General features: G+C 43.4%; 2 protein-coding genes across 3 annotated transcripts in view; both read right to left on the bottom strand.

The window, feature by feature from the left end:
* The window catches only part of tmem108 (transmembrane protein 108), a 56,589-nt gene extending 55,923 nt beyond the window's left edge, over nucleotides 1-666 (bottom strand). Inside the window, exon 1 of the mRNA XM_075451989.1 lies at nucleotides 44-666. The gene's annotated coding sequence lies outside the window, so the exon portion shown is untranslated. The remainder of the gene's footprint in view (nucleotides 1-43) is intronic.
* Nucleotides 667-3,013: 2,347 nt separating this feature from the next.
* topbp1 (DNA topoisomerase II binding protein 1) lies at nucleotides 3,014-21,026 on the bottom strand. Of its 2 annotated transcripts, none has more exons than XM_075452457.1 (28): nucleotides 20,669-21,026; nucleotides 20,377-20,476; nucleotides 18,984-19,118; nucleotides 18,744-18,887; nucleotides 18,416-18,597; nucleotides 18,125-18,318; nucleotides 17,820-17,996; nucleotides 17,528-17,694; nucleotides 17,233-17,396; nucleotides 15,901-16,145; nucleotides 14,383-14,720; nucleotides 14,125-14,297; nucleotides 13,047-13,258; nucleotides 11,430-11,743; nucleotides 11,168-11,353; nucleotides 10,905-11,020; nucleotides 9,595-9,718; nucleotides 8,430-8,606; nucleotides 8,252-8,348; nucleotides 7,982-8,174; nucleotides 6,961-7,190; nucleotides 6,199-6,341; nucleotides 6,005-6,101; nucleotides 5,543-5,706; nucleotides 5,240-5,368; nucleotides 5,072-5,161; nucleotides 3,360-3,521; nucleotides 3,014-3,250 (listed from the first exon to the last, which is right to left on the bottom strand). In XM_075452457.1, exons 2-28 carry the CDS (start codon nucleotides 20,461-20,463, stop codon nucleotides 3,122-3,124), a joined length of 4,569 nt encoding a protein of 1,522 aa, XP_075308572.1. In that variant the 5' UTR covers nucleotides 20,464-20,476; nucleotides 20,669-21,026; the 3' UTR covers nucleotides 3,014-3,121. The 2 variants fall into 2 exon arrangements, with proteins under 2 accessions (XP_075308572.1, XP_075308573.1); XM_075452458.1 differs by having other exon boundaries at nucleotides 8,448-8,606.
* Between the last annotated feature and the right edge of the window lie 1,672 nt (nucleotides 21,027-22,698).

Genomic DNA, 22,698 nt, shown 5'->3' with positions numbered 1-22,698 from the left:
AGAGGATGGCTGAGCTGAAGTAGAAATAAACTGGTGGACTTACCTATTACACAAGGTGCGTCGTAACGTCGGGTACTTCGCGTATCCGAGGGAACTGCAACCCCAAAAGCCGCTTTGTCACACTTCACAGCATCCAGGCGCACATGTTGCCCGTCCCCGGCCGAGAAATGTCAAAAGGATGCGCCGCAAAGGGAAGCCAGTGGAGCCCCGGAGGCGGACTGCAGGCGCGGAGCGTACGGCTGTGGGTACCCCGGTCTCCGGGAAGCGACACGCCAGTGTTTCCAGGCGCTGGACTAGATGCGCAGGGCGCCACCCCTTCCTGGACCTCTGGACATGTGAGCCCACCTTTTCTCTCTCAGACACGGTGGAGCAACCCTTCACCTCTGGGCAGCGCGATCCCAGAGATCCGCGGCCGCCGGTGATGAAACGGTGATCTGTGATCGCTGCTCGATGCTTGGTGCGCAATTAAAGGCGCGCAGGACGCCGGTGCCACCCACCAAAAGGAGGTTTTCGTGGTGAGCGTACGGACGTGGAATTTTAATGAGGATTGCTGCAGAGTGTTCTCCCCGGTCAGACGGACGTGGTGAAACTCACCGTCCCTACAGGCAAGCATTTAAGTTGCCGTGCAGAGGAGGATGAAGTACGGCGTCCATAAAACTCAACTCCTGGCCACCTGCCAGTCCGCAAAGAGGGGCATTAGCCCACCTCCATCGGACACCTGTGGATTGAAAATCATTTAGATGTCATCATTAACTCACTAGCCAATCAAAAACCAGCTCAATGAGATCTATCTGCTGCAGAAACAGGTGTCTGCATGGTGTACCAAAACCATTCCAGACACCATTTGTAAAAGAAATATTGATCCAGATTAGATATTAATTTGATGACTATATCCAATTTAAGGTTGATGGTTTCTTTATATTGGCCTATTGCCAGGAAAGCTGAAAATAGGTTAATTGATGAATTAAAATATGAGGAAACATAAATGTTAATACAGTAGTTTGTATAGTTCTAACGAGCTTGAAGGGCTGAGCTCCTTTATCCTCCAACACAGACTGAACCCTCTCAGACGAGCTTTCTATTTTCAGGAATAGTTCTCCAGGCTTCTTGAAGGACATCCCAAAGCTCTTCTTTGGATGTCGGCTGCCTTTTGTTCCGTTCTCTGCCAACATGATCCCACACTGCTTCAGTAATGTTGAGCTCCGGGCTCTGGGGAGGATTCATCCCTCCATCAGACCTGCTGCCACTGATTTTCAGCCCACTTCTTGTGTCCTTTGGCACAGCTCAGCCTTTTCTCCCTGTTTCCCTTCCTTACGAACGGCTTCTTGACAGCCACCCTTCCATGGAGCCCATTTCTGATGAGGCTTGGGCCAACAGCAGATGGATCAGCTGAAGGTCCAGATGCATCTCTCTGCTCCTGTGTCAGGTCTTTGCTGGATTTTTTCCTCTTTCTTAATGACATCACTTTCAGATCCTGTTCATCTGCCGTAGATAGTTCTTTAGGCCTGACACTTCTTCTTTTGCCCTCCACAACGTGCCTAAAGATCCAATTTAAAAGTTATCTGTTCTGTGTGGACACAACACCGGTTCATCCCTTGAGTTAGGAGCCTTTTTTCTGCCTGAATGACTCATAGCTCAGAGTTAAGTGGATTAACGAACACGCACATTCGTCTGAAAATGGTTTCAACTAAGAAATGAAAAGAAGAAGCAGCCGTTGTCCAAAGTAACAACTTTGACAGACTTTCAGAAAGCCTGGAGAACTATTGCTCAAGATCACAAGAAAGGAAGATATAAAGAAATGAGGAGTGGTCTCAGCAATATGAATGAAATCCAAGGTTAAAATGATTGTAAATTACCACAACAACGTAATATAAAGCCAACCCGCTCAATACTCCACCTTATTTGTTGGAGACCCAACAGTCTGAGTCACGTTTCCCTCCACTGTCAGGTAAGCACTTCCTCCTCTAATCCCATACCTCTGAAAGAGATCAACCCAGAGTCTGCAGGGAAGTGATCAGTTAGGAGGTTAAACCACTTATAAAACCAGCCATATGGGAGGGAGCAGGAACCAATATCCTCAGCTGGCACCCTGGTATGAAACAGCACATTGTTTAAGCCCAGGACTCTACGTCAGCAGAGAAACACAACCTGGTGTTTACATGATGGACAGTTCAACAGACAGCATGGAAAACTAGAAAATTATTCCTTAACTTGTGCATTGGCCTAGAAAGACTAACATATATCGCTAAGGGAAAACTGAAAGAGTTTGTTCATCTTTGGGAACCATACATGAGCATTATAGAATCTGGAATGTAATGTATTTATTTATTTATGTTTGTTTATTTACTTATTTATTTTAAGGGAGATCGTTATTACATTGAAACGTATCTGTATTTCAGTTCAGAATTTTGTACTTTGAGTTATTGATATTAGGATTGTGAAAGTTTAGGTATGTGTGTGCGTGCGTATGTGTGTGTGAGTGATACTGGTTCTGTGACGTGTTGTAGTCACAGTTCAAGAGTTCTGTAAAGTAATAAAACCCAATAAAGATATTTGAAAAAAAAAAATTATTCCTTAACTTCTGGGAACTGAAGTGAGCGTCTTACAGCAGCAAAACGCATTCTGTGGTTTCATTTAGAACATCTATAAAGGTTTTCACTTTTACAGGGAAAATCTGAAGCCTTTTAGTACTTTTAGTTTGAATAAAATGTAAACATGACTCTAAACCTGAGATTAAATAACATATCTCAGTAAGAACAGGTAGATTAGAGTTATGCTCATGTCCTGTTGCTAAGGGAGCATCCGCGCCACCCACCTGAGGCGTGCAATGATGGTGCACCGCTCCCTACAGGCCGAAGCATCTCAACACACCCGATTCCAAAGCATGACTCAACATTTCTGCAGGCGGTCGTGGACTCATCCATCACAACAGCCTCCCAGTGCAGGTGGCAGCAGCTGCAGCAGCTGCAGCGCTTTGTGTGGAAAATGCACAAAAGTACAAAACAGGTGTTGCATTCTTTTTATTTTTATACGAGGCATTAAAGAAGAAAGAAAAAAAAAGGCTAATTTACAATCATTTTCACAATGAACATTCAGCAGCTATAATGCTGGCGTTGGGGTGTCAGTTCAGACGGCTCTTTTTCAGTCTGGAGGCGTCTGCTGCGGCTTTGCGTTTACGAGACGGAGTCCCTGGATCTTCTTCAGAGGGCGCTGCAGTCAGGTGGTACAGCCCAATAGGTGGAGTCGGCTCCTTGGGACAAGAAAACAAGCTGGAATCTTTGCACGAAACGCCGTAAAATGATCTTTTATCTGCTTCACAACAGTAAAAAAAAAAGAACGGGAAATAAAGGTGCGCTCACCTGCATGAGGTAATCTGCGATGTACTCCGGCTTCAAGCACGTCACGCCCTGCGCGGTCGCTTCTGAGACGTCCACGCGGAAGTCTCCGGGTTTCAGCCGACTAAAGTCTGCGAAGAGGTGCGAAGCGTCTTTGTACAAGGACGGGGAGGGACTGGGCAGCACCTGCACAGTGAGCACAGGTTAGGAACTACAGCAAGGCTGGGCTGAAAAACACTAAATTCAAGAAAACAATGTCTTAAAGACTCTGTTTCCGCTGAGTGTTTGACTTCTTTTGATGGTCAACACTGAAATCCTTCACAGCTTTGGTGGAACATGTATGCATATCCCACGATATGACTTATTTTTTTAGATAAAAACACGACTTAACATTCAGGAAAAGAGCAAAAGGCACATTTCTTATAAATTTAATGCACAGTAGTGACAGTTGAGATGTTTTTTTTCAGGTGAAAACCATGAAAAGATCAAGTTTTCCTGATTTTTTTGGGGTCTTTTTTTAATCATTCCACTTGATGTTCATCCATTTTCTATACCCGCTTAATCCAACTGTCGGGTCGCGGGGGGGCTGGAGCTTATCTCAGCCGTCATTGGGTGAGGGGCGGGGTGCACCCCGGACAGGCCGCCAGTCCATCACAGGACCACACAGAGACAAACGAGACAAACAACCACCCTCACCCCTAAGGACAATTTTAGACGCCAATTAAGCTAACATGCTGTTTTTAGACAGTGGGAGGAAGCCGGAGTACCACATGATGTACAGCACAAATATTCTACTTTTGTTTGAATGAAACCGTGAAGAGCTTTGACTCAAAAGTGACTAAATGTTACTTTTACACTCCGTTCATGACATCGAAATACAGCAATACAACCGATTTATGTTGGAGGGAGTGTGGAGCATTAACCTCCATCTGGAACCAGCACTTTACATTTTGGGTATAATTCCTGACAGTATGACAGATAAGAGCTCTAAATATTTACTGAGAATCCTGCTGCTGATAGCAAAGAAGACTATAACAGCTTCCTGGTTGAAACCACAGCCTCCAAGCATAACGCAATGGAGAGACGGGGTAAAAAATGTGTTTATCATGGAAAAAATTCACAGCAAGACTACAGCTGAAAACAGACATGTTTGATAAAAGATGGTCATTATTATACAGGCAATGCCGGGACTCGTTACCTCTATGTTCTTGTTTTTCTTATTTATTAATTAATTACAGGAGAGTAGGTTCTTTCTTTTTCTTTTTGTATTGTTGTTGCTCTCACCTGTAAATGACTCGTACTTTGTATGGTTGTTTTTTCTCACTTGTAAAGTACTCATATTAACGCAGAATGCTCGTTAGGGCACATAGAGCGAAGAAGAGGATCGGATTAGCGGGAACATGACGTAAAGGTGCAAAACAGTGACTGAAATTTACAAAGATCTAGTCAGTGGAAGAAAAAAAAAAAAAGGAGAGAAAGGACTTTTAAAGAACTTTAAGCAAGTATAACTGCATATAATATACACCCCCTCTGTGTTTGATGAGTTTGTGTTTGTATGCATGTATATGTCAAATAAAAAAAAAATCAGTTATAAAAAAAAAAAAAAATGGCGTTGAGAGCATTAGTGTTACTAATCTCGTGTCTGAAAAAATCTCAAGTTAGCAGTTTTGACGTGTCAGCAACAACTAAACAACATTGGATGTGGCTCGTAAAAGCAAAGCAAAGCAAAGAGGAACCTTTGCCCCGCCAGACTGCAGTAACCGTCTGAAGCCTGATTCTCTGCTCTGGTCTATGTTCAGCATCACAGTCCATCCTCCGAAGGCTCCCTGAAAAACAACAAAGCTTCTTTAGGGAAAATGTCCATCTCAAGGGTGATTATGAGCTCTACAGCAGCATGTCTGCACCTCATCTTCAGAGCTTCCCTGAAGAGCTTTTCTCCAGCGCATGGCAGCTAAAGCCAGTCTCCTCTGCTGGGAGGTGATGGAGGGCAGCGCGTCCAGAATAGAGCTGCTGCCCCACTCATACTCATCCTCCTGAACCATGAACAGAGACAGCAGATGAGACACCAAAAAAAACCACAAAAATAAATGTGTCAGAAGAGGGAAAAAGGACAGAAACTGACACCAAACTGAACGCAAGACGTCTTAGCTGCAGGAAGAATGAAAGATGTGGAGATGTGCAAACACAGCGGAGTTTTAGCCTCTGACCTGAATGAAGTGGCCCACAGAGCGACAGGCCTCCAGGTAGGAGCGGTGCAGGATCCATTTACCTGCTGCCATAGCTGCAAGATACTTCTCGTTCCGCAGAGGACTCCCAACAATGATGTGGGAGCAGCTGGGGTCGAAGGACTGCTTGTCCAGGACGATCCCGCCTACAGTTACAAACAGAAAGGGACACAGAGTCTGTGCACAGGATGTAATGTACCTGCTCTGGGGCTCCAACCACTAACCCGATAATAAAACAGGAAAATTGTTTGTTTGACTCCAGAGCTCCATTTTGAAGTGATATATTCAGCCTGAAGTTCCACATTAAGGCACTAAGGAGTTTTATTAGTTATTCATGAGCAGTGTGTTGGTACAGAGCTCAGCTTTGTTGGAAGAGGTCTGTGATGTTCTGCCTTCGCAGCGCAATGACACACCATTAGATCTCAGGTTAGGCGGGACACTCACCCAGCTCCTCTATGAGGTGACTGTAGTCGATGCGCTCCTGAGGACTGAGGGAGGACAGCTGAAATCTGGGAGGCTGCTTTTCTTCCCCGTTCTCCTCCTGAAACAAACCAAACAACATTTGGAGCGGCAGCTCGTTGGAGCAGGATGATAAAAAAAAAAAAAAAAGCTTCAAACCCACGGATGTGAAGCCTCACCTGTGGCTCAGGGGCTACCGCCGGGTTGGCGAGAGGAAAAGCGATGCTGGGAGCTTTAGGAGTGAGGATGTCGTCCTCGGGCTCCTCTGATGGGGGCGTCATGACCCTTTGACCCATTTGCTGCTCAATAACATCACAAGCAGCTGTGAGAACAGAGAGCACAGTGATATAAACCATCTCACGCTCAGTTTAAGGGATTAAAGCTGCACCACATTTGTCCATTATCATGTAATTAATTCCTTTGGCTCTTTGTAATTGACTGCAAGTTTCAAACTAGTAATAGGACACACATCTACATTAAAATGTCCTAAATTCCTAAAGTTTCCTAAATTGTCTTCCCATGTGTCTCGGTACCTAACTTACCGCACTTACTCTGGCACTAGTTCTGCTCTTAGCTGTTTGGTTTAGGAAGGAAATGCACTTATGATTTCTTGTGACCTGAAGTTCTTTTGCCCACCGATGTAGAACACACTTATTGTAAGTCGCTTTGGATAAAAGCGTCTGCAAAATGACCGTAATGTAAAATATCGTCAGGGGATTATAACTTTTAGAAAAGTGTGTGGAATAAATGAACAGCTACATGTTCCAGAAGTTCCTCCATTTAAAGAAAGACCAAAGGGAAATTATTGTCTTCGGAGCCAAAGAATAACAGTTTAAAATGCTAAAAAAATGCACAAACCAAGCCAGAAATCTGGGCGTTAGCGTAGACTCAGACCCGGATTTCAAGGCCCAGTTCTGGTGTTTTCATGTGCGTGTTCTCACCCAGCTCTACCAGCTCTGAGTCAGTCATAGAGTCCCTGAATTGGGGTCCGGTTTCTGCGTTGGGGGGAGGTGCGAGGGCGAGGGGCTCCGAGTGCTGCGAGGGGCTGCCGGGCCATTGTAAATTATCGGCCAGCTTCGCCCTCTCCTCCCGGGCTGTTGGGTCATCCCAGACTATCTGCTCGCTCTGAGACGGCTCCGTGTTGATGTCCAGAGCTGCTTCTCTGGGCACCCTGGAAACAGGACCGTGGAACCTCAACACATTTAGCTTTTTAATCAAATCAAATCAAATTTATTTGTAGCACATTTCATGTACAAACAATTCTAAGTGCTTTACATGAAATAAAAGCATTGCAGCAGGGAGTGGAAGAAGCATTAAAAATACATAAAAGAATATAAAGAGAAAGAAATAAAATCATTTAAATGAATTTAAAAACAAGTAACAGTCCAGATAAGTTCAAAGATATCGTGCAGATTTCATGAATAGACTCATGAGAAAATAAATGTTTTTAACCTGGATTTAAAAATGTCTCCATTTGGTGAAAGTTTAATCTCCACTGGCAGTTTGTTCCACTTGTTTGCAGCATAACAGCTAAATGCTGCTTCTCCATGTTTAGTCTGGACTCTGGACTGGACCAGCTGACCTGAGTCCTTGGATCTAAGAGCTCTGCTGGCTTTATATTCTCTGAACAGATCACAGATTGTAAACCATCAGCAGGCTTTTAAAATCTATTCTGTGACTGACTGGAAGCCAGAGTAAAGATTTTAAAACTGCTGTGATGTGTTCAGATCTCTTAGTCTGGGTTAAAACTCCAGCAGCAGCGTTCTGGATGAGCTGCAGATGTTTAATGCTCTTTTTGGGAAGTCCAGTTAAAAGAGCGTTACAGTAATCGGGTCTACTGGAGATGAATGCATGGATGAGTCTCTCCTGGTCTTTTTGGGAGAGGAAACCTTTAATTCTGTTGATGTTTCTAAGATGGTCGTTAGGCAAATATGATCCCAAATAAATTAGCATCTTATGTACCTCAGAGCTTCCAGAGTCCGTCTGTTCCCGCTGCGTCCCCCTCGGTTCCCGTCAGGTGTCTGCGGGCTAGAGTCGGCCCCTCCTGATCCCATCCTTGCCAGTCTGACTGAAGTGCGCCTCCCAGTCGTCATTTTAGTGGCTGACATGATCTCCTGCAGCTGTCTCTGGAGGTTCTCTCTCATTTCCAGAGTATCTGAAAGGCCCAAACCACTCAAATCACCCTGTTCTTTAAAGACCTGTTATTAAGCATCAGCTGGAAAACCTGCTCACCCCTCCTTTCAGTAGGGTCGTTCATCTCTTCCTGCTCTGCGCTGCCATCGCTCACACGGCGCAGAGTTGGAGCTTCTTCTACAGCTGTGAGCTCAGGCTAAAAACAAAGATAAAGAAACAATTAAAGAGGGAAAGAAACACAAACCTGTAAAACTTTAACAGGCATTACAGGACTCACAGCCATCGTTAGACCCACCTGGTCACGCTTGGGGTCAGTGTTGTCTTTAGGTTGCGTTCGTGTTACAGGCGGAGACCTCTGAGAGTTGCTTGGCACTTGGCTCATATTCAGGCTCATCTTGGGGTTGTAGGTGAAAGGGTACAGGGACTCCGGGACGTGCCTCTGCTCGTCGGCACACTGAACGGGAAGCGATCGGTGGCGTGTTAGTGCGTAAAGTACAAACTGTATCCGTGTGTCACAGATTTAACTGAGCTTTAACACGAAGAAAACACACATTTAAACAGCCAACTGTCTGAAATGAGCACATCAAAGCTGTTTTTCATTTGCTATTTTCTGTTTTTGTTGAGAATAAGAATAAATTTAAGTGCATCTTAATAAAATTGAATGTTTCTTCTTAACGACACAATGCATGAAACGAGGTTTTAAGCAAAGGTTGAGGCTTGATTGAGGTGATTTATAACCTCAGATTGAAGGAAAAACACTGAAAGTCATGTGCCAACTAACTTAAAGGGATAGTTCGCCTCTTTTGACATGAAGCTGTATGACATCCCATATTAGCAATATTATCTATGAACATTTTCTTACCCCCTGCTGCGTCCTGTGAGCCGAGTTCCAGCCTCGTTTTGGTGTTGACAAAGGTAGTCCGGCTAGTTGGCTGGGACCACAAAAATAAATAGTTTTGCTTCTCAAAACAATATGCGTAGGAGCAGATCTGTTAATTGTTGTTTGTCAGATTGTGATTGGCGGGTCAGCCTATATATTGCATGTATCTTTGGGGGCTCGTCAGGTGTTTCCGGAATAACAAACAGTTTTTAAACCCCAGCCAACTAGCCGGACTACCTACCAAAACGAGGCTGGAACTCGGCTCACAGTAGACTGAGGTGTAAATTTACCTGAAATGCTCCATACAGCCCTAAAACAAAGACAAAAAGCTGTGCAGTATTTGCTTGAAACTCAGTTGTAACCATTATCCCAGAATATATAACCATTATAATACTGAATAATACAGTTTTCGCAGCAGGGGGTAAGAAAATGTTCATAAATGATATTCCTAATATGGGATGTCATACAGCTTCATGTCCAAAGAGGCGAACTATCCCTTTAATAATTATGCTCCATGTCTGCGTTAGACTTCGGGCTCAGTTTACAGTTGTGGGAAACCTACAGCATGCAGCCAGTACTGGGAGACCACATGCAGCCCTCTTTCTTTCACTCCTCTGTATTCGCGGCTGTTGTCCCCGACTCGACCCTGGTAGATGTAGTGCGTCACCGTGTCGTCACACGTCCACCTGTAGAAAGAGATCGTGTAACGTTTGGGTCATTTGCGGCCATGTTTATCAAAGTGAAAATAGGAAGATTGATCCACATTTTTAGGGCTGCTTTGCAGCAATGTTGGCTCACAGTTAATTTCTGTGTATAAATGTTTCCTTTAGATTTTTCTTTCCCCTTCGGGCCAGGTGGTACGCACATGAAAGAGGGAAAAACCTTTAAAGAGGCTGATTCGGACATCTTTTCAAGTCGTATGATGAACACGTTGGTCGACTCCGGAAATGTTTCAATAGTTCCTGTAAGTGTTAAAATTAGGGCTGGGCAACGATTAAAATGTTTAATCTAATTCATCACATGATTTCCCTGATTAATCACGATTAATCGCATTTGTACGCAAAATCCAAAAATTAATCCAAAAGTAGTGTATAGCTTTTAGCATTTAGTTTTATTTTAAATGTGCTGCCATATGAATGAAAGTGCCATAACATTTGTTGTGCAAACACACTTTTAACATCAGCATCTTTCTGTAGTTTTTATGTAGAAGCCTCGCTCCACTGTCTGTTTCCTTGAATGACTTGCTGCTATCAGTTGTGTGTTTTGCCTTTAAGTGATATTTTAGACTGGAACTACTACGCTGAGAAGACGATTCAACTTGGCAGAGTTTACAGATGACTTTGGTTCTGTCGACTCCGCCGTCTGGAAGAACTTTAAAATGAAAATGGCCGAGTAAAAGTTCCGTACCCTTCTCCATGTTTGGTGGATCCACCGATTACTTTCTTTTCCGGTTCCACAGCAACAGACTTTTACAAAATAAAATAAATAATAAAACATGGGTGGTCCGTGGCGTAGTGGGTTGAGCAGGTGCCCCATGCAGCTGGCCCCGGTTTGAGTCCCGCATCGGACGGCCCTGTGCTGCATGTCGTTCCCCCTCTCTCTGCACCCTGCTTCCTGTCTCTCTGAACTTTCCTATCCATTTAAAGGCACAAAAGCCCCCAAAAAAAATTCTTAAAAAAAACACCAAAAAACTGCGTTAATGCGCGATAAAATATCGGCGTTGAATAATTAAAGAGTTAACGCGATAATAACGAGTTAACTCGCCCAGCCCTAATATTTATTCATATCTGCAGCAGCATCAGGATTGTTGAAGAAAACCTTTAAAAATGTGAACGTATTCTTCTAAAGACGTTTGGAAAAACGTGTGAATACCTGAAGTCGGCTCCAAGCGAGGCGGCAACAGCATTTAATTCACTCTGCATTCTGCTCAGTTTCTTTCCCACACAGATCACAACACCAGTCAGGGGTCCAGCTTCTTGTTGTGGCACCTAAACACATAAATGGTGATGCCTGGATTTGTACATAGCTTAAGTAGTACAGAACACACAGTCTGACTGTTGGGGAAAGTGTTGAATGCATTCGTTTCTTTGGTCAGTGGCACCATGACTGAGCTTTGTAACTAAGAGGTTGTTTACCTCCTTCTCAGCGGTCTTTGTAAGCTCGGGGCTCGCAGAGGCCGCTTCCATTTCGGAGACTTTGGTGCGTGAGCTGTTGGCCAGAGCCACTTTCATGTTCCTCTTGATAAGGTCCGTAAGTGGAGTATCCACCCTCTCTACCGGCTTCGATCTCCCACCTGGAGTTTCCAAAGCTTCGAGTGCATCCTGAAAAAAAGACACATGTGATTATAAAAGTCCCAGTGGGAATGTTGTGCTGCAAATATGAGGAAAACCTCCAAACCTTGACGTTAAAGGAGATCTTGAAGCGCTGGTCTCTGCTGAAAATACGAGAAGGCGTGTCCAGCTGCAGCGAGGGCTCCTTCTGAAGCGTGTTCCTTCTGCCGCCCTCCTGGTTTTGTTTGGGCGTGCCGAGGTTCTCTTTAGCCTTCATCTCATCCAACACAGAGCGAAACATTTTGCTCTTAAAGCGCCCTAAATCCAGCGGCGTGACAGCTTTGCCACTCTGTAGACCCAGCAAGGGGATCTCTGGAGAACGAGCTGGTGGAGGCATCGCCGGCTTCTGGGAACCACCCACGAAGCTCTCCTCATCTCTCTCTGTTCAAGCAAAACATGTCATACTGGTCAATACTGCCACCTTATCATGTCAAAGGACAATGCCAAGATGGACAGGATCAAATCTGGCTGGGAGAAGGAGCTTGGAACTGAAATCTCAGAAAAGCTTTGGACTGCAGTTTTTAATAGAGTGAATACTAGCACCTCCTGTGCATGACTGGGTCTGATTCAGTTTAAGGTGGGACATCGCCTACATTGGAGTAGAGCGAAAATATCCTCCTTTTATCCAAATGTCGATAGCAGTTGTATCAGATGTCATGCTGGTGTGGCAGATCTGACACACATGTTTTTCGTCTTGCCATAAGCTATCTGGGTACTGGTCTGCCATATTTGACGTACTGTCTAGTGTCCTTGGACTTTACAACCTTGATTGCATTATTCGGTGTACCAAATGAGGACATAAGCTTGACTAAGAAGCAACTCAACATCACAGCATTTGTTTCTTTGCTTGCGCGAAGACTAATATTACTTAATTGGAAATCAAATATCCCACCCACTGCAGCACAATGGCTAAAAGATGTTATTTTTACATTTGGAGAAGATTAAATTTGCAATAAGAGGCTCAGACAAATTTCAGTCAGTCTGAGAACCTCTTCTGTCATACTTTAGTAATCTTCAAGAACTTCCAACACACTGATAGACTAAGCTAGAAGATGTCAGTAGTCTTTAGAGTCTTGTGGCTTGAGCCACCACTATAGCACACTTGGCCCGGCATGCAGAGCTCTGTAGTCATGCTATCCCTCATTGAAATCCTATTCATTTATTTGTGTCTTAATTTTATTCAGGTGTATCTATTTATAGTTACCTGTTACTAAAACCTTATTATTATTCTTATTATTATTTTGGTCCAGTCGGGGTGTTCTGTGTGTTTAAAAAAAAAAAAAAGAAAAAAGAAAAAGAAAAATCTTATGTAACCTTACCGATAAGTCACTACTCTTGTTTCTTTTTCTCAATAAAAAGATTTAAAATAAATAAATAAAATACTGCCACCTTTAAATCAACAATAACACCAAGCAGTTATTCTGTGGTAATAAGTTATCGCCATCTCTAAAAATCTGGACAACATAAACTCGCTTCTTTCTGCCCCCTTTCATTCAGCATTTGCATTGTTGTTTCTTTTTTTTTGTTTTGTTTTAACTTTTGATGAATGAAATAAACAAATAAACTAAACTAAACTAAACTAAAAGAGAGATAACTTCCAACTATGTGATGAGGCTTCATACAAACATCGAAATGCTTTACTTTTAAATCCATTTCCAAAAACAGATCTACCAGAGCGTCTCACCTGGTGATGCAGGCAAGTCAACCAGATATCTCTCCTCCGGAGCTCTTTGGCCCGTTCGAGCTGACTCCAGGATCCAGTGCATGATAACAGCAGGCAGCCCCCATTTCTTCGCTGCCTGGTACTTTGTGCCTTCGGGACTCTGTAACACCAGATGAGTGCTGGCCAGCATGCCTTTCTTCTGGTTGGCCAGGCGCACAAAGTAATCCTGCACGCTGCAGCCAGCAGGGAAGAAGAAAAGTTTTAGTTAATAACATGTAGGCGGTTAGCAACAATGTGAACCGTCCGCTGCAGCTTCATTCATTTTAGGAGCAGACAGAGCTGTAAAATGTTATGGAACTTGTAAAGCAACACATTCATTTAGAAAATGAAAAACCAGAAGTTTTGGTGGGTCGTTGAGCAAGAAATTAATAAGATTCTGTCTACTAATAAAAATAATGACCCCTCATATCTGCTACTTGGCATATCTGATTTGTCCATTACTGACAAATTTAAGAGAAAACTTCACCAAACACTTGCTTTCTGTGCTAGAAAGTGTATTCTTTTGAAATGGATAATGGATAAAGCCCCATCTAAGGCTCAATGGCACAGGGTGATACTCAAATATGTTGCTTTGGACTATCTGACGTGTAAATTACAGCAAAGATGATGCTTTTTGTAAAACATGGCAACCCTTTTTGTCATATATTGGTTTGAATACCATTCTTGCAAGAGGGTTTGTATCATAGCTGAGAATGACACCCCACCATTTAATTGATATGTTTTTGTTTCTGTGCACCTTTCTTTGATCATGTGAATGTATCATGCATGGCAGTGTACACTTGGTTTATTTTGGTTGCTAATCTTATTTATACGGGATGACTCCTCAATCTCTCGCCTGTATAAATTTAAATCTGAATTTGAACTTGGATGTGTATGTGAGCCAAATGTGTGTATGTTTGTTTTTGTCGTGTGTATTTCTGTTTTGTCTTTTGAAAATTGAATAAACATATATAAAAAAAAAAAAAAGGAAATGAAAAACCCTGAACGTATCTGTAACCCTCAGTGTTTATACAGTGCATAATATACCACAGAGTCATACTTGGCTCCCAGGTGCTTGGCCAGCTCCACCAGTGACTCCCTCTCTGCTCCGGTGAACTGGCTGACCGAGAGAACGCAGCCTCTGAGAGGAAAGCGTCCCTCCCTCACAGGAACCGGGGTGAACAAAGGGTTCGAGGACAACTGGAGAACACTCTCCTTCTCCACACACATGGCCTGAAAATGAACAAGAGAAAAAAATAAGGACCCCGTCTCCCTCTTCGGTCTCAATCCTTCTTCCTCTTCCCGTGTGTGTTCTTACCAGCCAGGTGTCTGTGACCACCTCGTCCACCGTGGCCTCGACCGAGCACCCAAACAGCGGGACCACTGCATAGTCTGCCACGACGCGAGTACGACCCATCAGCACCTTGCCCCCATTCTCTGTGACCGACATGGAGAGCTGGGCCTCAGCCTCAGTACCAAACCCCAACAGAAGGAAGGATTTCCCCCAAAAAAGACCCGCCTCGCTGGCTTCCTGCAGGGTTGGCTCTTGGTCCGGTCCTCTGGAATGGTTGGGTGCCCAGAACTCAGGTTGGGGCTCGGCAGCTATACTGATGGACTTCCTGCTGTCGTTCTCTGCTGCTGGTGGTGCCATATCGACTGGAATATAGGACAATGACGTTTTCCTTGATTTCAATCTTGTTAGATAGATATATAACCATCAGACATCAAAGAACAGTCCAAAGTCGTATTCTTGTAACTAGGGATGTCCCGATCCGATCACGTGGTTTCTTACTCGATCGGAATCGGGCGTTTCATCCCGATCAGGGATCGGATATGTAGCCTATCTATATATGTATATTTATTCTCATTATTTATTTTTTATCAGAACTATAATATTTCAAAACAAATGGGACAAAATCACAGCTTAGTATTTCCTGTTATGTGGTGGTACAGAGTCAGATCGTTTCAACCATAGACATAATATACGCAGACGCCTCATAGACTGACGCTGCCTATTGGAGCTGACGTATCAGCGCGGCGGCCATCTTGGATGGGTCTCCAATGCCTCCACATTGCATTTATTTCGACTGAGGAAGGTGTATATCCCCAACGACAATAATCATAACTCCCCGGATTTTTATGTCTATGGTCTCAACTCCACACAGAAACAACGCATGCGCATGACGTCACTTTGCTGCCGTAAAGCGAAGCAGAACACGGCAGCAGCTTGAAGCTGGGGCGCAAATGTCCGCGGTGTGGAGGTATTTTAAAGTGGACGACAAAAACGTTGCGATTGCAACTGAGATATGCAAACTTGGGATTTCAAGATGTGGCAAGGACATCACTAACATCCTTGATGAGAACAGGAACAGGCTCAAACCTGACAAGGTAGAGATGCTGGTTTTCATCAAGAAAAACGTACATTTCCTTCTGTGAAGCCAGAGGAGGAGAGTAAGAATTAGGAGTGCAGTTAAAGCACATTACTGGCCTTACTTTATAACACTGTAGCACTTTTATTTGCTTATTTGTTTACATGCCTGCCAGGTATTTCAAGTTGAGCTGCTGCTCGTTTTTATATTAGACATTGTTGCACTAAACTACAACGTGAAGAATTTGTTTATTACTTGATTCCTTTTTTTGTTCAAGCTACCTGACAGAAGTGCTCTGTTTATAAGTGTTAAATGATAAAATAAGGTGAATTAAATAAAACATCTCGGTATTGGCAGATACTCAAAATCAAATGACAAAACCCCCTAAAAAAAAAACCTGATCGGGACATCCCTACCTGTAACATTATTGTGAATGTTAAGGAAATCCTGCAACAACAGACTCTTACCCACTGTAGGGTCATCATCCATGTACTGTGAGAGCAAATCCTCCTCTGCTCGGTTTACACTGGGAGTGCCGGGGCTGGCAGCAGGTGGACCGTCTGATGGCCGGGGCTTTGGTGTGCGATGAGCTGGAACAGACACAGCGGATGAAGCAGGAGGAAGGCAGCCAGGATGGAGGAAATCTGCTTCTGGGAGCAGATTTCCCCTGGAGAAACTGTCCAGCAGCCATTGCACTGTAACTACATGAGGCCTGGGAAGTAATTCAGATAGAAAGCATCAGTAACATATCAATTATTAAATACTTACTAAGATTCAAACAGTAGTTTCTGACCTTCAATTATCCATTTAATTTCTTAGGCTAAGTTCAGACTGAAGGCTACTTCAGTTTTGCTTGTACAGTGCCCATAAACAATCTATTTCTATCCAAAAACTGCTGTTCTCCATGTTTTTAGCACCGCAGTCTCTGTGGATTGGATGTTGTTGCTATATGTCACTTTGCAAGTGATGCATAAGTTATCTTATTTGAGCAGCAAGAGCAGCTAAACTGCAACCCCTCTGATTGATGTTACACATCAAACAACTTCCAGGCGTAGGTTGGATCAGATCCGGTGAATATCGGATTTAAGATTTTTCTTAAACTTTGTAAAAACAATGGGTCTCATGCAAGAACCGTTCGTACGCACAGATTTGTTCTTAAATCGTCCGTACGAGTGCCATCATGATGAGGCAACAACTGATTGCACGGCTTTAGCTGCAGTCATCGATCGCCTGCCCATGGCGAGACGTTTTTTTTAAGCCATTTTCATATCAAACCATTTATTTTTTTATTTCGGTGACATTACGAACTACAGGTGACACGAAATTAACAGCACTCCAAATTGCTTCCCATTTCTTCGCTTTAGTCTCAGAGCCCCTAAAGTTCTTTTTGCGCCTTGATGCCATTCTCATGACTCAACACTTCCTGGCACAGGAGAGAGGAAGCACAGCCTTATATGATATAATTTTGGGCGTGGAGTATGCAAATCTACTATCCTCGTGCAGGTGAACTCAGATACACACAGGTGTGATTCATTTACGCAGGTCGTTTACACACTTTTCCCGAAGTTAAGAGCGTTTGTTGAATCTGACGTGGCGTCTTCGCACGAGACCGCATGAGGCCCAATGTGTTTGTAGCAAAATATGTATCTGAGCTAGCAGAGTTCAGTCCACGGTTCAGTTTATAACATACAAACTCTGTTTAATTTAAGATATTTTGCTATGTTAAGGGATTTGGGGCCAAAAGTACAAGTTTAAAGAACATATTCATGATGATGGTAATTATTCTCTGCGGTTCAGACCTATGAGTTGCTTTGGAGAGAAACTTCACGAGCTCCTGCTCCAGCTCTCCCATCACCACATGTGTGAGCTCCTCACTGGGCTGGTTGAAGCGCAGACCTCCTGCAGCGTTCACCAGACGCCGCAGCTTCTCCAGCTTCTTCCCCGGCAGACCACATAAATACAGCTGCACAGCAATGAGAAATCAAGCCTTAAAAGCACAGAAACAACAACATTCTACAACAACATGGGTAGTGAAAATAAAATCCACAAAAGAATACCTTCCACCTGCATACAAAGAAAAAGTATTTACAGTACCTTACATCCATCCAATACATCATCAGCTGGGCATACAGTGAGATCCAGACTGTCGACGGGGTCTGATGTCTCCAGGCGGCTGATGGTGGCGTTTGTGAGAGCTGTGTCGTTTAATGTCCTGCTGGCACTGACAGAAATGTTGCTCAAACCCAACAAAGATGGGCCCTCTAGAGATAAAAAAAACAACAACAAAAAAACACAAATCTCATCAACCTCTATAAAACAACCTCATGGAACCCAGTAGCCACATTTCTAAATGCAGTAAAGCAGCAAAAAGAGACCAATAAGTTACCTGCTTTGCTGTTGGTGCCTGTTGGGGTAGATGTATGCGTTCTTGTGGATTTTGCTGTGTTGCGCTTCACAGTGTACCTGCTCTCATCCTGACAGAAGCCCTTCTCTATGCTGTCAAACAGCCAGTGTAAAGACACACAATACACGTTCCACTTTCGAGCGCACTCGTACTTCTGACCTGCAACCAGATACAGGTTCTCAACACAACACCAGCACTGGCACAGCCCGCGTATTCAAGAAGAGAGCAAGAAAGATTGTTTATGTGGAAAACATTTGAACAAAGTCACAAAACTATGGGTGACCAACCTGTTGGCTCACTAACAATGAGGTGTGTGCACTCATTGATTTTGAGCTGGCCGGTGTAGTTGGCTCCGTGCTGCTCGCAGAGCCGCTGCACCTCTTTGCGGTCTGTGCTTGAGAGGCCTGTCACGCAAACAGTGCAGCCAAGCAACACAGGGCAGCGATAGTCCTCCATGGGCAGGTCCGCATTCCTGAAAAGGCTGGAGAAAAGGTGGAAAGAGACTTTGGAACTAGGCACTTGCATGGCCATAATAACCACGAATACAACTGGTTGTAATCGCCTGTGACTTTACACACCTATCCTGAGATTTCTCCCAGCAGGTTTTGACCCACGCGGGCAGCAGGATGGGTTTACCCAGGCTGGCAGCAACCAGGTACTTTTTGCTTCCCACCTCTCCTGCAATTAGGTGCGTGACAGACACATTAAGATCAAGATAGACACGTCCACCCATGAGTTGCACCAGATCCATCACCTCTGCCTGTAGAGCAAAACAAACACACATTCTGGTGTAAATTCTTGCCTCATACTTCAATCTAGGGATTTTCCTCACGGATACATGCAGAAATCACACTACAGTGAGGCAGAAAGCAGCATTCTTTAAAGAATCAGAACATTAGAACTGACCCGTGTTGCTTTGTCCAGGCTGGTGCAGGAAATAGTAATGTCAGCCATAGCCATGTTATATACGGGCTCCTCTGCTTTGGGGACACAACGCTGTTGCTGCAGGCAGTACAATACAACCAGCGGGCTCACAACTCGACAGCCCAGCTGCATGACAAATGATAAAGGAAAGAGTTGTTCTCCCATAGTTGCAATACAAGATACCTCATTCAAGTTTCATTGTATCGGGATATGGAGTAAAACCTTTTTGCAGTGCAGAAAGGCCGGAGTGGTGAAGTCGCTGAATACAAACAGAGACTTGTCCTTCTGGTCCATTTTTAAAACATCTTCTTCCTCGACAGTTTTCAAGTACTTTTCAGACTGCAGCTCCAATATTGCCTGTTTTCAATATAACGCATATAAAGTGCACAGTGAAAATGAGTACACCCCTGTTGAAAAGTAACATTTTGAACAATATTTTAATACACACACAAGTTATTCCCAAAACGTGCATAGAGTAAGTTTAATACAACATCTGTTCAGCTTACAACAGAAAAGAAAGGTCAATAATATAACTTAAATGACTTATTTGTCCATTTTTGTGAAATTATGCTGGTGCAAAAGTGAGTACACCCCTATGTTAAACTCCCTGAGAATGGGCCGTGTTGGCCCGAAATGTCATGAAATGAAAAGGCATTAAAAGGGAGGTCATCGTTGTGCGTTTCATCCTTGCCTTACATTGAAATTTTACATTTTGAGTCTGCACCAGGCTAAAAGAGACGTGTGTGAGATTTGACTGAAATCCTATGGAGAGTATCATGATCTGCTTCAGTAGTCACAGTACATGTTGACAAGCATGTTTCTTTTGGTGAAATTCAGCTTCTGACACCATCTGAAGCAAATTTGTTCATCTTGGTGTCATCAGATCACAGGACATGGTTCCAGCAATCCATATCCTTAGTTTGTTTGTCTCTGATGACACCAAGATGAACAAATTTGCTTCAGATGGTGTCAAGCCTGTGTGGTGGTAAAAAGTGATTTGTACAAAGAAAAGTGCCCCATGCTTAAAGTCAAGCATAGTAGTGGGAGTGACATGGTTTGGGGCTGTATGGATGCCATCAACAGTAGGAAGCTGAATTTCACCAAAAGAAACATGCTTGTCAACATGTACTGTGACTACTGAAGCAGATCATGATACTCTCCATAGGATTTCAGTCAAATCTCACACACGTCTCTTTTAGCCTGGTGCAGACTCAAAATGTAAAATTTCAATGTAAGGCAAGGATGAAACGCACAACGATGACCTCCCTTTCAATGCCTTTTCATTTCATGACATTTCGGGCCAACACGGCCCATTCTCAGGGAGTTTAACATAGGGGTGTACTCACTTTTGCACCAGCATAATTTCACAAAAATGGACAAATATGTCATTTAAGTTATATTATTGACCTTTCTTTTCTGTTGTAAGCTGAACAGATGTTGTATTAAACTTACTCTATGCACGTTTTGGGAATAACTTGTGTGTGTATTAAAATATTGTTCAAAATGTTACTTTTCAACAGGGGTGTACTCATTTTCACTGTGCACTGTACAATCAAGCAAAGAAACGCTGACAAAAAAGATCAACTAAAAGACTGGGCAGAACAGAAGAGTTTACCTGGTACGCTTCGACAGCATACTCTGTTTTGGATCCTTTACTCTCCACAAACTTCACAATAAAGCCTTCCTTGTCTCCTTTGGACATGTTGAGCTTGTGCCTTCATTGGGACAAGTGAAAACCCAGGACATGTGTTAGAGTGAATCTGACACCAGCATCTGTGTTTACAAGCATTTTTACAGAACTTTGAGCGACTCAACGTCCAAAGTAAAGCTGGCAACAGGTTACACCAGCAGCCTGTTACAAACTTTACAACCACTAACATTTGAGTTAGCTAAAATGAGCTACTTACTTCAAATGGATCGATTCAGGTCAGTAAATCCAAACCACTGTACACTGTACTGAATTCGACAAAAACACGGACTCTTCATAAAGAACTAGCTCGATGACACTTCGCTTGGCCAAAAGTAAACAACAGTAAGCGCTAACTTAAAAGCAGCCGCTTAGCTAACACTCAAACTGGCAATTAACTTATTAGTTATAAAGATACAATGCTTCAAAAAACACAACAACTCATATTACCCAGACCGAACGGCCACTAGTGTCCACAGTATTAAATAAAACGATACATATGCAACGTAAATTTCATCGTACTCGTTTGACTAAATTAAAATTAAGTTGTTGATACTGTTCGCGCCATTGACGCAACTTCCGGTGTTACCCATTAATCTGTCCGAGAGGATTCGGACTGCATGTTCAAAAGTTCCATCGCACGCACATCTCAATCAGAGTGGTGATCTCAATTAAACAACTACGCACACAGATTCTATAATAGTACAGATACGCCACTCACGGTGCATTTCCGGTTTCCAACGAGGCGATTTTGGTTGCAGTTCCACCCTTTTTCCACGTGGGGCGCTCAATTTTGGAGACCAGAATGAATGGAGTCCAATAGGGCTCGGGCACGTGACGTCACTACGTGAGCGGCGGCCATACTGGAGGCTCAGAACTGTTTTGTTTACATTGTTTTCCACTGCGCGCAGACGTACTCCCGCCTGGTCTCGGAACTTTCTTCGTTGGTTTATCTATTTTACTTATTGTCTTTGCCACTATGGTCGCACGTTGCTGTGTCGTGGGGTGCAATAGCGTAAGCCGTGACAGGAATGGGGGGGGGAAATCGTACATGGTTTATCTTTTTACCGGTTTCCTGCTTGGAGGCGCACCCACGGAGACCAAGTGTCCGAGATAACAAAGCGTCGTCGACTAGCATGGATCGCTGCTGTAAGACGACCAAGCATAACTTTCCACTCAATCCCGGTGTCGATGAGAGTGTGTTCTCTGCATTTTCATTCTGGTAAGTTACAGACTTTTGTGTGCTGAGATAAAGATCCCCGCCTTCACAAGAGGACACCGTCAGTTGGAAGCAAGGGATGTCTCAATGGGTTAAAAGCGGAGGACAAATTTCGTGTGTATGCATGTATACATGACAATAAATCTGATCTTAATCTTAATTTAATGTGGAAAATACAAGGAAAATTGCCCATCTCCAAATTCACATGGAAAGGGCGATTGGAACTGTCAGAAACAATACACCTTTTTGTCAGCAAAAGTACCTATCAACATAGTTTTGCCATGCGAAGGTGAAGACAAAACATTCTTTGACAAGATTGTGTCTGTATGTTGTACTCTGACCACCATGCGCAGGAGTGTTGTGCAAAGTTGAAGCCGTCTGAAATAAATATGCTTTGAGATACAGCCAAGTGTGTGTGTTTCATTATTTATTTACAAGTAGAGTAACATGACAAAAGTGTAAAGTGTCATTAGAATTGAAACTGTTGCAAAGTATAAGCACTGACACCACATACTATATACGCAATTATGTCCGAAAGGGTGAACTTAGGCAGTAAATCTTCGTCGACAATCCATTCCTTGCTCGGTATTTCATAAGGGTCCAGTCCGTTTATAACGCCAATCTTCTGTATGTACCGATCTCTGGCTTCCTTCTGTAATGTATCCCGGTATATCCCACATCCTTTCTTCGATTTTAACATGCTTTTCTCTCACTGTTTGGTCCTTGATCTCACTCTTGCCTCAGGGTTTGTTTACGAATTTGTGCCTCCAATATGGCGACCATATCCCAGAATGCAACGCGTGTGCCCGAGCCCTATGGAGCTATACGCCCTTTCGTGCCCTTATCTCAAGATATAATTTTTTCTCTAGTAATTCGAATGTTTTTTTCGAAAGAGTATGTTTAGAAAATACCCATGGTTGAGTTTTAGATTTTTAGAGCCACTCATTTGCTTAAAAAAAGGATTTGAAGTGTATATGACGTCATACATAGCTTACGACCTGAGATGCCGCTTTACGGCAACAATCCTGCTT

Source organism: Odontesthes bonariensis, chromosome 20 (assembly GCF_027942865.1).
Source record: "Odontesthes bonariensis isolate fOdoBon6 chromosome 20, fOdoBon6.hap1, whole genome shotgun sequence".
Lineage (NCBI taxonomy): Eukaryota > Metazoa > Chordata > Actinopteri > Atheriniformes > Atherinopsidae > Odontesthes > Odontesthes bonariensis.
This window is presented reverse-complemented; position numbering and strand designations above follow the sequence as displayed.